Source organism: Podarcis vaucheri, assembly GCF_965113315.1.
Source record: "Podarcis vaucheri genome assembly, chromosome: 2".
Lineage (NCBI taxonomy): Eukaryota > Metazoa > Chordata > Lepidosauria > Squamata > Lacertidae > Podarcis > Podarcis vaucheri.
In genome coordinates, this window is record NC_138760.1 from 110,413,414 (window position 1) to 110,430,362 (window position 16,949).

Sequence of the window (16,949 nt, forward strand, 5' to 3'; positions counted from 1 at the left end):
TTTCACTAATATATCCATCTTTCTGCACACGCATTTGTTCGCACATTACCTGGCTGGAGAATGGCACTGCAAATTCATAGCGCAAATTTTGAAGGATTGCCTGGGTCAGGGTAGACACATTAAAATATTGAACCTGAATTGGCCCTGGAAGGATTTCTCCAGGGAGTCTCATCTGGGTCCTTCATTAGATATCTTTAGGTAAAAACGTTTCTCTTTGACCATTTGGCTGATTAACATTCTATTCCCTTTTAAATGTAGTTCGGGGAGGGGGCTGTTATTGGTTTGTTTGGCTTTTGTTTTACAGTGGTACCTCAGGTTACAGACGCTTCAGGTTGCAGACTCCGCCAACCCAGAAATAGTACCTCGGGTTAAGAACTTTGCTTCAGGATGAGAACAGAAATCGTGCTCTGGCGGCGCGGCAGCAGCAGGAGGCCCCATTAGCTAAAGTGGTGCTTCAGGTTAAGAACAGTTTCAGGTTAAGAACGGACCTCCAGCACAAATTACCGTATTTTTCGCCCCATAGGACGCACTTTCCCCCCTCCAAAAATGAAGGGGAAATGTGTGTGCGTCCTATGGGGCGAATGCAGGCTTTCGCTGAAGCCTGGAGAGCGAGAGGCATCGGTGCGCACCGACCCCTCTCGCTCTTCAGGCTTCAGGAAGCTATCCGCAAGCCTTGCAAGCCCGGTGGGAGTTCCCACGGGCTCACAAGGCTTGCGGGCAGCAGCCTGCAGCCCCCGCGAGTGTCCGCAAGCCTTGCGCGCTTGGCAGGAGGTCCCGCCGGGTGTGCGAGGCTTGGGGCGGCAGCCTGTCGCCCGAAGCACGGGGAGCCCTCCGGAGGGTGCCCCGTGCTTCGGGTAGGTGAGCGCAAGGCTTGGGGCGGCAGCCAGGGCAGGAGGGGAAATAATTTTTTTTATTCATTTCCCCCCAAAAAAACGAGGTGCGTCCTATGGGCCGGTGCGCCCTATAGGACGAAAAATACGGTAAGTTCTTAACCCGAGGTACCACTGTCTTATGCATTTCGTGTTTTTAATTTTGCATTTTTATGTTGTGAACTGCTGCATGATCTTTAGATGAAGGGCGGTATACAAATTTAAATATCGTATTTTTCGCTCTATAAGACACATTTTCCTCCTCCTAAAAAGTAAGGGGACATGTGTGTGCATCTTATGGAGCAAATGCAGGCGGGAGGCTCTGCTCTTCTCCCTCCTTGGGGAAAAGCCCCTAAGAGCCGCACACACGCTCCGCACACTCTTTAAAGGGAGCGCGGCTCTTGGGGGAGCCTTCATCCCGCTGCCTGGGAGAGGCTGCACGCAGCTATCCCAGGAGCCAGAACAGCAAGAGGCTATCCCAGAAGCCAGATTCCTCTTGCTGTTCTGGCTTCTGGGATTCAGAATGTTTTTTTTTTCTTCTTGTTTTCCTCCTCCCAAAACTAGGTGCGTCTTATGGTCTGGTGCGTCTTATAGAGCGAAAAATACGGTAACAACAACACTAATAAATGTCCATTGCCTCGAATGAGTCTACTCAAGAGTAGGGCAAATATTGGCTACAACCCTCTCTGTGTTCTAATTCACATATTGTTGCTGAAAATGCCTGGTTACTTGCACCTGGACCAAGGTGTGGCAGTGTCCATCAGCTGCCCTGTCCTTAGTCTCAGTGTTGTCCTCCCTGCTTCTACAAGCGACGATGGGGAAGAAACCAGAATGAGCTGGCTCTGCCTGCCATTGGCTCAGGCTCCACATACTGTTGGGTCCCCTGCCTTCCACCCCACCAGCCCCAAAGGGCACCGGCCAACACTGATTGGCCTACCTAGAAGCCCAAGATCTACCAACCAGGTCCAAGAACCAGGTTCGTTCCTCACTATCTCCAGGTAGGGATGGAAGAGACTTCTGGCTGAGTGTTGACTGATCCCATTCAGCAGAAGGCAGTTTCTTGTGTAACATATTACCTATGCAGCCTACTTCCAGTTCACCCCTGACCTGGAACAACAGAAGCACACATTAGCTCCACTGTGTATGGGACAGCGCCTTCAAATAGTTGAAGATGGCTATCTCGTTGCCTCTTAATTGTCTTTTCTCCGGGCACCTTCAGCCCTTCCTTCTAGGACTTGGCCTCCAGGTTCCTCCTTGCTATTGCTCTTTTCTCTAGGGATTCCCTGATTGGCAAGGGGGGAGAGCCACAACCTTCATTCACCTGAGTCTCCTTTGCCTCCAGAGCAGCCAGCCACCTTTAACAGTCTTCGTGCAATGAGGCTGGGCACCTAATTACAGCAGGAGGCTGCCAAATTAGAGAGGAACAAGCCCAAAGGTTCCAGAGAAGTAGCAGTCATGGGCCCTGAAGTGTTTCATCACAGAACCTCTGGTGATTTCAAGGCAGCAGTGTGTTTGTGTGTATGTGTGTTGGGTGGGGAGTTGTGATGAACCCGGCTGCCGAATGCTCCTTCGGTGTGCAGGAGGCTTTAGATGTGGGAGGAAGGACGTCCTTAAAAGACTCCTCCACCCAGCTGGAAGATGCAGATACCAACAAATGAGGCAGCAGTGAAAAGCGAGAGTGGACACCTGTGCACAACTCCCCGTCCCAGGTAAGACTCCATGGAAGAAACAGGGAATTTGAGAGTTTGCGAATTGCTGTGTATATGTGCGCAGGTAACTCAAATGTGGGCATGGAGAATGGCAGGCTGAGCAACATCTAAACCAGGCATGGGCAAACTCCAGATGTTTGGGACTACAACTCCCATCATCCCTAGCTAACAGGGCCAGTGGTCAGGGATGATTGGAATTGTAGTCCCAAACATCTGGGGGGGGGGCAGAGTTTGCCTATGCCTGATCTAAACAATCTATTGCACACAGCGCTTTGATCTATGCCACACATTCCTCTTACCCTTTTGGCATTCTGCTAAACACAGAGTGGTATACATAAGGAGGAATGCTAGCGTACATAAGAAGAATTTGTTACTCTTTGTCATGTTTGCCAGTCAGTGATACTATAATTTTCCCTTTGATGGGAGTTTTATATTATATCATATATATATATATTAATCAGTATTATTATATTATATTATATTATATTATATTATATTATATTATATTATATTATATTATATTATATTATATTATATTATATTATATTATATTATATTATATTATATTATATTATATTATATTGTTGTGATTTTGTGTTTTGAACCATGCTGAGATCTACAGATGACAGGCGGTATAAAAATTTTAAAAGTTTATTTTTAAAAATATATATATTCTTTACTAATATTTAAAAGATTGATAGCCTGCTCTTCATTGGTACCAATACCAGGGCAGGGATACAAAATGAAACATATTATTGTTATTATTATTATTATTATTAACCCATCAGTAAAACAAAAAAGCAATTCTAAAAGCATCAGCAAAGGTAACGAAAGAGAACAGAACAAAGAGGGCTAAAAGTCACTTGTGAAGATCAAATTAAATCGTTATAATAAACACCTTAGAAGCCTGAGTGATCAGGTGCTCAGTGCTGAAATCATAGAACTGCAGAGTTGCAAGGTAACTGAATACAGTGGTGCCTCGCAAGACGAAATTAATTCATTCCGTGAATTTTTTCGTCTAGCGAATTTTTCGTCTTGTGAAGCACGGTTTCCCATAGGAATGCATTGAAAATCAATTAATGCGTTCCTATGGTCAAAAAAAGTCCAAACAAAGCCAAATTTGGTACAACAAGAGTTTATTAAGTGCTCTTTAAAGTCACACATACTGTAAAGAGCATTTCAAAATTCAAACCCAGAATTTTTTTAAAAAAACAGCAGAGTGGCCCAATGGTCACAGAAAATCATAAAAAATGCAGGGGAAAAAAACACAAGCTTCCAGATTCTTGCAAACCCCTTCCTAACACCAAGTCCTTGAATTCCAAACACCCCAACCCAAAATCCAAAACCCCCCAAAAAGTTTTTAAAGCTTAACTTACCAAATGGCTGCAAAAGAAATTCTGGAAAAGCTTCAAAAATCACCAAAGTCTTTAAAAACCTCAAAAAAGGCTACTATGTACACTGTGTTCTATGAGTTGCTCCTCGAAGTCAAGTCACAACTGTATTAGTGGTGTTAAGAAAAAGGAAACAAACTTGCAAGACGTTTTCGTCTTGCGAAGCAAGCCCATAGGGAAATTCGTCTTGCGAAGCAGCTCAAAAACGGAAAACCCTTTCGTCTAGCGAGTTTTTCGTCTTGCGAGGCATTCGTCTTGCGGGGCACCACTGTACAACAAAAAAAGTATGATGAAGAGCCAGTGTAGTGTAGAGTTAGAGCAATGGATCTAGGAGAGCCAGGGTCTAGTCTCCACTCAGCCAGGAAGTTCACCGGGTGGCCATGGACTAGTCACTGCCTCTCAGCCCAGGCCACCTCACAGGGGTTTTGTGAGGATAAAAGGGGGAGAAGACAAACCGTGGGTGCCGCCTTGAGCATTTTGGAGGAAAGGGGGGGGGGTCAAACAATAATAAATAAATAACTGTGCAAATTAAAATTAGATCTCAAGCTTAACATGAGTCAACAGTGTGATGCAGCAGCAAAAGAAGTTAATGCTATACTAGGCTGCATCAACAGAAGTCTAGTGTCCAGATCAAGGGAAGTCGTAGTCTTGCTCTATTCTGCCTTGGTCAAACCACACCTAGAATGCTGTGTCCAATTCTGGGCTCCACAATTTGAGAAGGATGTTGACAAGCTGGAACGTGTGCAGAGGAGGGCAACCAAGATAATCAAGGGTCTGGAAACCAAGCCTTATGAGGAATGGTTGAAGGAGCTGGGTATGTTTAGCCTGGAAAAGCGGAGACTGAGAGGAGATATGATAGCCATCTTCAAATATCTTAAGAGCTGTCACATGGAGGAGGGAGCATGCTTGTTTTCTCCTGCTCTGGAGAGTAGGACTTGAACCAATGGCTTCAAGTTACAAAAAGGAGATTCTGGTTAAATATTCGGGGGGAGGGGGAATCTATTCAGCTGAGCAAATGGGCAGGACCTTTGCCTTATAAAGTCAACTATTTCCTTATGGATAAACCTTCAGAAGAGTCCAACTGCATACATATTGTTACACGCCACTCCCAATCTCCACAGCAAGGAGTTCCAGGCGCTGCCTGGGCTGAGCTGGCAGTAAATCGGACTGTGCAAGCTGGAGTTAGCAATAACACGATCTGAACAAGCTTGGTGGTGTAATGAGCCCAGCAGTTCATCCCCAGTAGGACTCGACCAATGGATCAGTTGCAGAGATGGAAAGTCCCTGCTTCCTCATAGCCGTTTAAGCCCCCTCCTCTCCAGGGCTTTCTCCAAGCAATCGGAGACTGTGCCTGTGTGGAGAGTGTCACTGCTCCACCTGTTTTAGCCCTCTTCTGGTTCTGGGAGACAATGGGGAGGGGAGTTTGTTGCAGCAATAAGGGGAGACACCCATGCCTTTTCACCAACCTGACTCATCTTTGCCTCTTGGCCTCCCTCTTCTCCTGCTTCTGCTTCTGTCTCTGCTTCTGCTTTTCTCTCTGCCACAGATTCTCCCAGCTCACTAAGCCCCATTACGTCTTCAGCTTCCGACACCTCCTCCTCCCAGTCTGCTCCCTCTTCTCCCTCATCGTTGTCCCACCACCACTCCCCGGGTTCTGATCCTTCTTCCCTTGGTGTTTTCCCATCTGGCTCCTCTCGCCATTCCTCTTCATCCAACCGGTCCATGACAGGCACTTACCTAAGGCCTTTGTTTTCTTTTTCTGAAATGAAGCACAGCAGAGACTGTGGTGTCTTTATGATCTATGGTTTATTTACACATATATACAACCTTAGCCTATGTAGGAATGGTCCACAACATTCATACTCCAAGAGATTGTGGCTTCTTCCATAGCTACCATTGTTCTCAAACGTTGCTCTTCATCTCTCTCCAGCACGCTGCTTCCCAGCTTTGTTGCTTAACTCCTCCCTGCAAGCCCAAAATTCATGGCCTTATCTCTGGAGTCAAAAGGGCCCCACCTCTTTGCTCTCTGCGGCGAGTTCCTTTGATGCATTGTTGTGCTAAACGGCTCATTACCCCACAGGCTACCTCCTCCGTGGAACTTAGTCAAGAGTAAATTATAACCAGCTTGCCTTATTTAGCCTGTAACACGTGCTAATTCCAGAGGGTTTAGACACGTCTAATATGCAGGTCAAATACACACATGGGTCTAGCTATCACCTCGCACCGGATGTGAGGAGAGACTAGCTTTCAGTACCTCAAATCTTAATTAAATTCTAGCACCTATAAACCTATTTTTATTCATTTGTTTATTGAATTTATATACTGCCCTATACCCACAAGTTTTAGGGTGGTTCACAGAATAAAATCAGAATATAAAACCACAAAATACTTAATCAAAATAAAAACAACTATCCAATAACTTCCCCCCTTAAAAAAACCCACATTTTTAAAGGGCATAGGATGTCAATCAAATCAACCAAAGACCTGGTTAAAACGGAACATTTTTTTAAAAAAGAAAAAAACAACAAACAGCGGTCAGGAATGGTGGGAGTTGTAGTTCAAGGACATCTGGGTTTCCCACCCCCCCTCACCTGCTGCACCCCACACAGTCCACACTGGGGTTTGTAGCCCCCAGGATAAGCAGCCAGAATAATCATGGGAATAGTTGCTTCTAATCTGCCGGAGGTTCAAATGGGTTTTACTTCTGCCTGGGAGCTGATGATGAGAGAAATTATTTCCCTTGGCTCAGGAGCTGCCCAGAACAGTTTCACTCAGAGCACTATTGCATCTTTCAAGATCTGTTTCAAGATCTTGTGGGAAGCTATCCAGAGGTTTGGAGCCAGGTGCATCAACAACACATTCATAACACACAATTGGGTTGCAATTCACCAACACCTCCAGAAGTCTTAGTCCTAAACAGGCTTTTGGGATGAATCACGAGGAGGACAAGCTGAATCCGGGCAGAAGAGGGTTGATGAGAATAGAGCACAGGTAGGTAGCAATGAAAGACAACATGGTTTTTCCATTCCCGCTCTGTGTCTGTCACATGCAACCCTGTTCCTGTTCTGCTGCAATTCATCTTCCACCAACACGTACATGATTATCGCGCTGCCCATTGTGGTGAAACTCTGTAACTTATGGAATTTATGTAATAATGAAAACTGTGTTGCCGTAACGTTACTCCATACCATTCCTTCAAATGTAAGGGGAAAGCAATACAAATGGCGGGTGGGTGGAGGAGATGCAATAAATGACATATTTTTTACCAGACTGAAAGCAGCAATACCTATCGTATTCACTGGATTGCTTTCCGTTTCTCACATGGGACAAATAAGCAAACACATGTAGTTTCTGTTTGTACTGGAATACACCAACATCCCTAAAGGTTGTTGTTGTTTAGTTGTTTAGTCGTGTCCGACTCTTTGTGACCCCATAGACCAAATCACACCAGGCACTCCTGTCTTCCACTGCTTCCCGCAGATTGGTCAAACTCATGCTGGTAGCTTCGAGAACACTGCCCAACCATCTCATCCTATGTCGTCCCCTTCTCCTTGTGCCCTCCATCTTTCCCAACATCAGGGTCTTTTCCAGGGAGTCTTCTCTTCTCATGAGGTGGCCAAAGTATTGGAGCCTCAGCTTCAGGATCTGTCCTTCCAGTGAGCACTCAGGGCTGATTTCCTTCAGAATGGAGAGGTTTGATCTTCTTGCAGTCCATGGGACTCTCAAGAGTCTCCTCCAGCACCATAATTCAAAAGCATCAATTCTTCGACGATCAGCCTTTATGGTCCACCTCTCACTTCCATTCATCACTACTGGGAAAACCATAGCTTTAACTATACGGACCTTTGTTGGCAAGGTGATGTCTCTGCTTTTTAAGATGCTGTCTAGGTTTATCATTGCTTCTCTCCCAAGAAGCAGGTGTCTTTTAATTTTGTGGCTGCTGTCACCATCTGCAGTGATCATGGAGCCCAAGAAAGTAAAATCTCTCACTGCCTCCATTTCTTCCCCTTCTATTTGCCAGGAGGTGATGGACCCAGTGGCCCTCATTGACCTTCCCTGAGTGTTTTCCATGCATGGAATGTGTATTTGCATGCAATAATACCTCTGTCCTACCTCGATGGAGTGTGTGGCAAGTGTAGAACTTTTTGGTTTTTGTATAGCTGGAATGTAGCCTACTGCACAATGAATTACACCTGTTGCTCTGCCTACTATTTGCCTCTGATCCTGCCCACCATTGGTCTCTGACCCTTCCAAGAGGTTGCCCATGAGGGAATGTAGCTGTCATAGAAAAGCCTATCTCCTGAGGCACCATACAATAAGCCACACTTTTTGATGGGGCAACTCGTCAGGCCTTCATTGCAGAATGTACAGCTTGGGTTGGCAGATATGGGGAGAGACACTTCTTGAACTGGGCCCAGTAGCAAATAGGCAGCCAATTCAGCTCTCTCAGGACAAGTGTTATACAGTCCCTCCTTGCCTCATCACATTCTGCCCTAGCTGGAGCTTCTGGACCATCTTCAAGGGTAAGCCCCACTTAAGAGTATATGGTAGTCTATCTAAGCAGAGCATGGATCACACAGCTAGGCTACCAGTTCCATTTGTATTAACTTTAAGTATCTTTTCTTCCAATTGCCTTGTTGATGAAACACACCAAGACGAAGGCCTACCAGGCTTGTTGAGCACGCTACTTTATGGAAGTAAGAGGTGTGCAACTTACAACTGCCTCAACGGCTTCCACATACACTGTGTCAGGAGGATCTGGGGCATCACATGGCAGGACAGCATCTCAAACAAAGATGTGCTCACCCTAGCCCACATTCCCAGAATGTTCGCACTCCTGTCTCAGCAAAGTCTACGCTGGCTTGGTCATGTCCACAGAATGGAAGATGTCAGGATTCCCAAGGATGTGCTCTACAGGGAGCTGGCTTCAGGCACCAGGCTTGTTGGTGGAACAACTCCCAAGACAGACGGATGCCAACAACATGAGAGATTTGTCCCCATCACCCTCCCTGTTGAGTTCCACAAAGGGCAGCCCTGATATTATGGCGGAGGAAGATGGCAGCCAGTGCTCTCCTCTGGACTGGTTGTAAATCTTAGTCAAGCAGGTGGGGGCTGGTTGAGGTTGATGGGTCAGTGTCACATTTGACCAAATGAAGCAGCCTCTATATAAGAAATCAGCTTCTGGTATTATAGTGGTCCACTTCTAACACTATTGTTATACTGGTTGTTTTCTTTATGGATGCATTAACCACACCGCATGTCCATCACATGTGAAGATTATTTCCTCTTCTCTTCTGACATTCCTAAAAATTAACCTCAAATGTACCTTTGGAATAATATAGCATCTGGTCATAACCTGAAAACAATCTTCTTTCCAATAAATGCACAAAGAAAATTTATTACCCTACTTCAAAATATATCCCCAAATGTCAAAAGAAACAGGTCTCTCAACTAATCCTAAGATTTCTTTATCTGCTCTTCTGGGAAATGAAATTCTAGCAGAACTGCAGGCATTAGGATTGACATCCTATTAACTGACTTTATTCTTTTCTTTGATTGTCTGATTGGTTTATTATGTGCAGACCGCAAAGAACCACCTTAACTAGCAGACATGGATCTCACCGTGATCAAGACCATTTTTCGCATCCCTATGACTATCCTATCAACCCTTTTCGTGCGGTACCATGCGTTGCCTTCACTAATATTCAGGACCATGATGTGGTGAGTGCATAGCTCAGGTTATATACAGCAGTGGTGGGAATCTGTGGCCCTCCAGATGTTGTTGGACCCCAGCTCCCATCAGCCTCAGCAGGAATGTTCAAGTGTGATGAGTGTTGGGAGTCCACCAACATCTGATACATGAATTGACTTTCATTCATGGTCAACTATGCAGTGTCCTAACCAGGAAGCAGTATCTGTCTGGTGCAAGTTCAGAAGCCAGGAAGCTAACAGCTGCAATAGGACAGCGAGGGAGAATCTTTGGTCCTCCACTGTTCTCAGACTCCAGCTCCCATCAGTTCCAGCCATCATGAGCAATGGTCAGGGATGATGGGAATTATAGTCCAACAACATCCAGAGGGTCACCTGTTTCCAACACCCTGCACTAGGTCTGACTCTAGTATCTAGAGCAGGTGTGGGTAAGTTTTGGCTTTCCAGCTGTTGTTAAACTACAACTCCCATCAACCCAAACCCTCTTGATGGAGGGCTGGCTTAGATGCCAAACAAATCGACTCCCGAATGCCGCAAACCGAACATCAAATGTGACTTCTGCTTGAGTGCAGGAAGCACCTGCAGCCAATCAGAAGCCACGCCTTGGTTTTCAAACGGTTTCAGGAGTCGAATGGACTTCCGGGACGGATTAAGTTTGAGAACCAAGGAACCACTGTACATGAATCTATGAGAGGAGAAGATAAAAAAGGAACAAAAACAAGGAAGTAAGAGCTTGCCAAACAACACTAGCAAAGAAGAGGCATAAATAAACAGGATAGCAATAAATGGCCCCTTTAAGGAGTCTAAGGCTATACTTTTAAAGCACATCCGAAGCACAGTCTTTCCTTTAAAGAATTCTGGGTACTGTAGTTTCTTAAAGGTTGCTGGCAATGGCAACTCTGTAAAGTACAGCAGGTAAAGTACAGCAGGTAAAGTACAGCACCCAGAATTCTTTGAGCAGAGGTATGTTTTGAGTTTGCTTTAAAGGCACAGTGTGCTCACAACCTAAATCCAAGGTATTTTTTTTGAACGGGAAGCAGGTGTACCAAAAAAGGGCAAAGAGAGTCAAATTTTGACACCCAGAGAAGTCAGGCTAGGAATTGTGTCTTTCCCTAGGCTATCAAACCATCAGTAACCTCAGGATTGCAACTCTCTGCTGTGGGAGGGTAACTGGCAGCTGTTCCTCAGGATCGTACAGGTTGTTTTCTCTGGTAGTTATGATGGCTCAATGCACCGAAACTCCTAAAGACCGTTCCCAATGGCTTCAGAAAGGAACACAGAAAGCTGCCTGCTGACTTGGAGCATTTGGTCCATTTAGCTGGTAGACCAGCAGCCCTGACGGGAGATGGCAGAGCTTTAGAGTACAGCGTACATCCCCCCCAAAAAAAATTAATAATCCTGGAAAACTTTAGTTTGTTAAGGGTGCCAAGGACTGTTGGGAGACTTCTGTCCAGCTCACAGCTACAATTCCCAGAATTCCCTAGGAAGAGGGACTCTGTGAGGGTCATAGGAGCCTCTTGACAACTCTCAGCACCCATAACAGATTACAGCTCCCAGGATTCTTTGGGGAAAGCCATAGCTGCTTGAAGGGACGCAGGTGGCGCTGTGGGTTAAACCACGGAGCCTAGGACTTGCCACTCAGAAGGTTGGCGGTTCGAATCCCCGCGATGGGGTGAGCTCCCGTTGCTTAGTCCCTGCTCCTACCAACCTAGCAGTTTGAAAGCACGTCAAAGTGTAAGTAGATAAATAGGTACCGCTCTGACGGGAAGGTAAATGGCGTTTCCATGCGCTGCTCTGGTTCGCCAGAAGCGGCTTGGTCATGCTGGCCACATGACCCGGAGGCTGTACACCGTCTCCCTCGGCCAATAAAGCGAGATGAGCGCCGCAACCCCAGAGTCGGCCATGACTGGACCTAATGGTCAGGGGTCCCTTTACCTTTACCTTTATAGCTGCTTGAAAGTGTTATCATCCTGCTTTAAATGTATACTGCAAATGGGACCTTGGACACTCAGCTGTTATGTAATAATATCTGATTATTTATATCATAAACCAAATAGATATTAATATACAGTGGAACCTCTGGTAACGAACTTAATTCGTTCCGGAGGTCTGTTCTTAACCTCAAACTGTTCTTAACCTGAGGTACCACTTTAGCTAATGGGGCCTCCTGCTGCCACAGCGCCACCAGTGCATGATTTCTGTTCTCATCCTGAGGTAAAGTTCTTAACCCAAGGTACTACTTCTGGGTTAGCGAAGTCTGTAACCTGAGGTGTTTGTAACCCAAGTTACCAGTGTAATCAATTCCGATGGCTGAAGAGACTTCAGAGCCCTGGAAACAGATAGGGTTGGCTGCAATATGTGTTAGACAACAGGCCAAAGCAAACTGGTGAGCGGCAGAAACTCTGCCACCCTGATGTCAACTGGAAGTGCAAAATCACTCTTGCCTCATCTTGCTTCTCTCTGTACTTTTAGGTTCAAACGTCATAGAAGGGGTGTGAAAGTGGAGCACGTGGACTGTGATGGCTACCGATTCAGTTACTTCACGCGGGGGCAGCCTGGACCTCGCCCATCCATGCTGATGCTTCACGGGTTCTCCCTCGACAAAAACATATGGTTAAATACAATCCAAGTAGGTTCCCATTTTGTTATTCGGACAATGCCCGATATTTGCCCAGGGAGCTGCTTCAAACTGGACAACTGGAACCTTTGCAAGTGCCACAAAAATCTGCACTTGTAAGGAATCAATCCTTTAGCGTGGCCACAGCAACACTCTGGAACTCTCTATCCCTTGACTATATTTATTTATTAAATTTGTAACTCACCCTTCCTTCCCTTGCTATATTGTTTTGTATGCAAATCATATTTTGTTTAGGCAAGTCTACCCAGATATGTAAAGCTGACATGTATTTTAATATGTAATTTTACCTGACCACATATAGTTTAAACTGTTGCTTATTTTGATTATGGTGCTTTTTAAGGTTAGCTTGTTTTAAACTCTGGCTTTGATTGGCAACAACTTTAATATATATACTATGAAAACCACTTAGAGGCTTTTTCACAATTAAGCAGTATACAAATTCTGTTAAATAAAGGAACAAAGCAGCTCCATCCACACCCTACATGCAAAGCACTCCCATACCGTGTTAACAGTCATGGTTTCCCCCAAAGAATCCTGGGAAATGTAGTTAAGGCTCCCCTAACAGACTTAACAAACTACAGCTCCCAGGATTCTCTGGGGGAAGCCATGACAGTTTAAAGTGGTATTATACTTTCAATGTATCGTGCAGCTGAGGCCTTTGTTAAGCTTCTCTACAAGTAGATAAATACCGTAGGTACCGCTCCGGCGGGAAGTTAAATGGCGTTTCTGTGTGCTGCTCTGGTTTCGGTGTTCCGTTGCAGCAGAAGCAGCTTAGTCATGCTGGTCACATGACCTGGAAAAACTGCGGACAAATGCTGGCTCCCTCAGCCAGTAAAGCGAGATGAGCGCCACAACCCCAGAGTCGTTTGTGACTGGACTTAACAGTCAGCGGTCCTTTACCTTTTTTTTTTACTGCCTTTCTGCCCTGGCACCCAAGGTTGTTTAAAATCTTAAAATGCTAAAACAAACAAAAGATATAAAATACAGAGCAACAGAGTCCTCTCAGGCTGACTGATGGTCTCTCCAGAAGTAAGGGCCTCCCTCACTTCTGCCTTCCCTCAGGTCTTTCTTAAGCAAGCCCAGGCAAGGTGGGGAAAGCAGCTATCCTAACAGCTCTCTTGGGCTGTTGATGAGACCATCCTGCTAAAAAAATATGCCACCTTAACCACACCACCCTTCAGCAACGAAGAGGTCCAGTTATGCAGTTGGTAGAGCATGAAACACTTACACACTGGGCAAAAGATTCCAGCATTGCAGAGTGTTGGACTAGATAGCCCTTGTGGGCCCTTCCAGCTACAATTTTATGATCCTCTATGATTCTATGCTTGTTTTGATTCCTTGGTTTTGTATGAAGAACGTCGTCTTTCCACAGCTCTTTCCTCGTAACCTCCACTTGATCTGCCTTGACATGCCCGGTCATGGAGAAACCACTCGCCTGCTGGGGGAAAGCTACACAGCTGCAGCTCAGACGAAACGGATACACCAGGTAAGGCCTCCGTTTACCCAACAGAGACCCATTCTATCTTGAAAGCTGGCAGGCGAGTGGTTCCCAGAGAAGACCTTTTACTGATTGGTGGAATGTGGGAATTGTCATCATGGCTGACTGTGTGATCACTTCATCTGGGGCCAATGGGCCGCTTAGAAGAAACCAAGTTGGGAGTTAAACCCTGGTTTGCAGGTTGTGGGCCAACACTCTAGGAGAGGCCTGGTTTTGTGTGTTGAATAACTGACCAATAAAACAGATCACCGTATTCTCTGGGAAACACCCTGCCTGGCTTAGTTGCTACAATAGGGTCATAAAACTGCTTAAATATATGTAACACAATTTCTCTTTACCTGCACTGCATAAAAATAAATAATAATTTAATAATAATATTTTTATTATTTCAGTTTGTTGAGGCCATTGGCCTGAACAAAAAGCCTTTTCACCTGGTTGGCATGTCTATGGGAGGAATGGTTGCCGGCGTTTATGCTGCTCAGTACCCATCTGAGATTTTCTCCTTGTCCCTCCTTTGCCCGGCAGGTGAGTACCAAAATTCTTCAGATCTCCTTCTCCAGTTGCCCTTCCAAAATGACATGGGTGATTATTCCTGGAAACTCGGAACTAAGTCATAGCATCGCAGAGTTGGAGGTGATCCCGGGGTCATCTAGTCCAACCTCCTGTAATGCATGAATCTTTTGGCCAATGTGGAGCCAGTGGCGTAGCGTGGGTTGTCAGCACCCGGGGCAAGGCAAGTAATTTGCGCCCCCTAACCTGTAGATTTGCGCCCCCTAACCCTAACCCCCAGATGTTGCACCCGGTGCGGGCGGCCCCCCCTGCACCCCCCCACGCTACGCCACTGTGTGGAGCTGGAGCCCATGGTAATGGTGACCTTCTTATGGAACATTTTCCCCAGCTGGTGCCTCGCCATTTGCTTTTGAAGTTGCTTTGACTAGTTGATCCTTTAAATTCTGCGGCCATCTTGTCTGTTGAAACTGCGGTTGTGCCACAAATTGCTTTGGTTTGTCTGGACATTCTGCATTGTCTTCCAACTCCTAGGTCTAAAGTATCCAACAGAAAACGAATTCTTCATGCGCTTAAGAGAGCTGATTCAGGCCAGGAACCCTGAGGATACTACTCTTATTCCAGTGACTGACAAGCAGGGCCAACACTTGTTCAAACTCTGCTTGCATCGCCCCAACATTGTAAACAGACAGGTGAGGGAAGCTGTACTCCAAAGAATGCCCCAATCCCCTGCAGTGATGTCTCCTACCTATGCCAACATCCTATCCCCACTCCTCAAAACGGCTTAAGCAGGAAAGGCACAGGCTGAAATCTGAAAACTATGGAATTAGCTCCCACAGTATAGGTAGATACGGCTCCCAACTTGGATGGCTTTTAAAAAGGATTGGATAAATTTCTGGAAGAGGATATCCACAGCTACCAGCCACAATGGCCTTTGGATGCCAGTTGCTGGAGACCACAGAAGGGGAGAGCGCTGTTGCATTGAGGTCCTGCTGGTGGGCTTCTCAGAAGATATCTGGGTGGCCACTGTGAGTAGGGGATGCTGGTCCGGATGGGTCTTTGGCAAGAGAGTGCAAGTTCCCTCTAGGTAAATCCAGAATGCCTTTCACCTGCAACTGGTAAATATGATGGGAGCTGGGGCCCCAAAGCCAGCAAGGCTGCCTCATCCCTATTTTGAAGTGCGGTAATGCATGTTAGCATCTAAACACCACCAATCCATTAGACCGTGATAACCAGAGCCCCAAAATACATAACTACACCATTGATTAATGAATGCGCCAGCTAGACTGGTGACTGGGAACGGCTGCCTAGACCATATAACACCAGTCTTGAAAGACCTACATTGGCTCCCAGTATGTTTCTGAGCACAAGTGTTGGTGCTGACCCTTAAAGCCCTAAACGCCCTCGGCCCAGTATACCTGAAGGAGCATCTCCACCCCCATTGTTCAGCCCAGACACTGAGGTCCAGCTCTGAGGGCCTTCTGGCGGTTCCCTCGCTGCAAGAAGTGAGGTTACAGGAAACCAGGCAGAGGGCCTTCTTGATAATGGCGCCCACCCTGTGGAACACCCTCCCATCAGATGTCAAAGAAATAAACAACTATCGGACGTTTAGAAGACATCTGAAGGCAGCCCTGTTTAGGGAAGTTTTTAATGAGTGATACTTTAATGTATTTTTAATCTTTTGTTGGAAGCCACCCAGAGTGGCTGGGGAAACCCAGCCAGATGGGTGGGGTATAAATAAATAATTGTTATCATCATCATCATTATGGTCTGGCAGCAGCAGGCCAATGAATGTGTAAATACTGGAATGAGCAACTACCACCACAGCTTCTCTACTCTAACAGCCATTTTGCCAATTCGCAGTTGATAATTCCTATAAACTCATAAAAGTGGAACAGTTCTGAGGTGAATTTACTTCCGTTAGCCTCATTTTCATAGCAATGCTTTATTAATTTCTTCACACGCTGTAAAAAAAAAAAGGCAACAGATTGTACTTTGCATATTGATATGCCTTATAATTCTTTTTAAATGTCGATATGCCAAGTTTCCATCCGGTCTATGAAATACATAGCCAGAGAATCCAATGTATCACCACCAGCAGCTGCCTTAAGAAAGGAACATATCGTTCCCTGACTCGAACCTCACAGCCTTCCGATGTTGTCATCTTTGACTCAAACCTTCTTGTTTTCCATGCTTAGCTGCTGAAGGGTTATCTCGATGATCGGAGACCACATAAGATGTTTTTCATAACATGTAAGTAGAGAAACCAGTTGTGGAGTCATTCTATGTTGCTTCACACATTACATGGAGTTAAGCCAGCTGAGAATCAGGAGCGCACTTGACAGCTGACAAGCATACCTGCATAAGTCTGTTACATTCACACATTCCAGTTTTCTGAAGAAGCAGAAAGTGGCTTGCTAAATATTCTTGAGAGATGCTCATGCATCAGAGAAAGGGGAAGTTATGGATTCAAGCTATCACTGGAGCATAGAAAGATGTCATATTGCGTCAGACCATTGGGTCCACTTAGTTATACTGACTGGCAGTGGCTCTCCAAGGTTTCAGACTGGGGACTCTACCAGCACTACCTAGATATGGCCATCAATGGCTACTAGCTATGATATCTGT

The 16,949-nt window shown here is 45.7% G+C and overlaps 1 protein-coding gene across 3 annotated transcripts in view; it reads left to right on the forward strand.

The window, feature by feature from the left end:
* LOC309525064 (monoacylglycerol lipase ABHD6-like) overlaps positions 1-16,949 on the forward strand; it is a 42,560-nt gene that overhangs the window by 22,383 nt on the left and 3,228 nt on the right. For 2 of the 3 annotated variants that reach the window (XM_082210422.1, XM_082210421.1), the window contains exons 5-7: positions 14,207-14,339; positions 14,856-15,013; positions 16,520-16,574. In XM_082210422.1, the coding sequence (XP_082066548.1) occupies positions 14,207-14,339; positions 14,856-15,013; positions 16,520-16,574 (346 nt within the window). Of the gene's footprint in view, positions 1-2,158; positions 2,579-9,551; positions 9,691-12,150; positions 12,308-13,688; positions 13,803-14,206; positions 14,340-14,855; positions 15,014-16,519; positions 16,575-16,949 lie in introns of those variants that run through there. The other variant, XM_082210423.1, reaches the window with a different exon arrangement.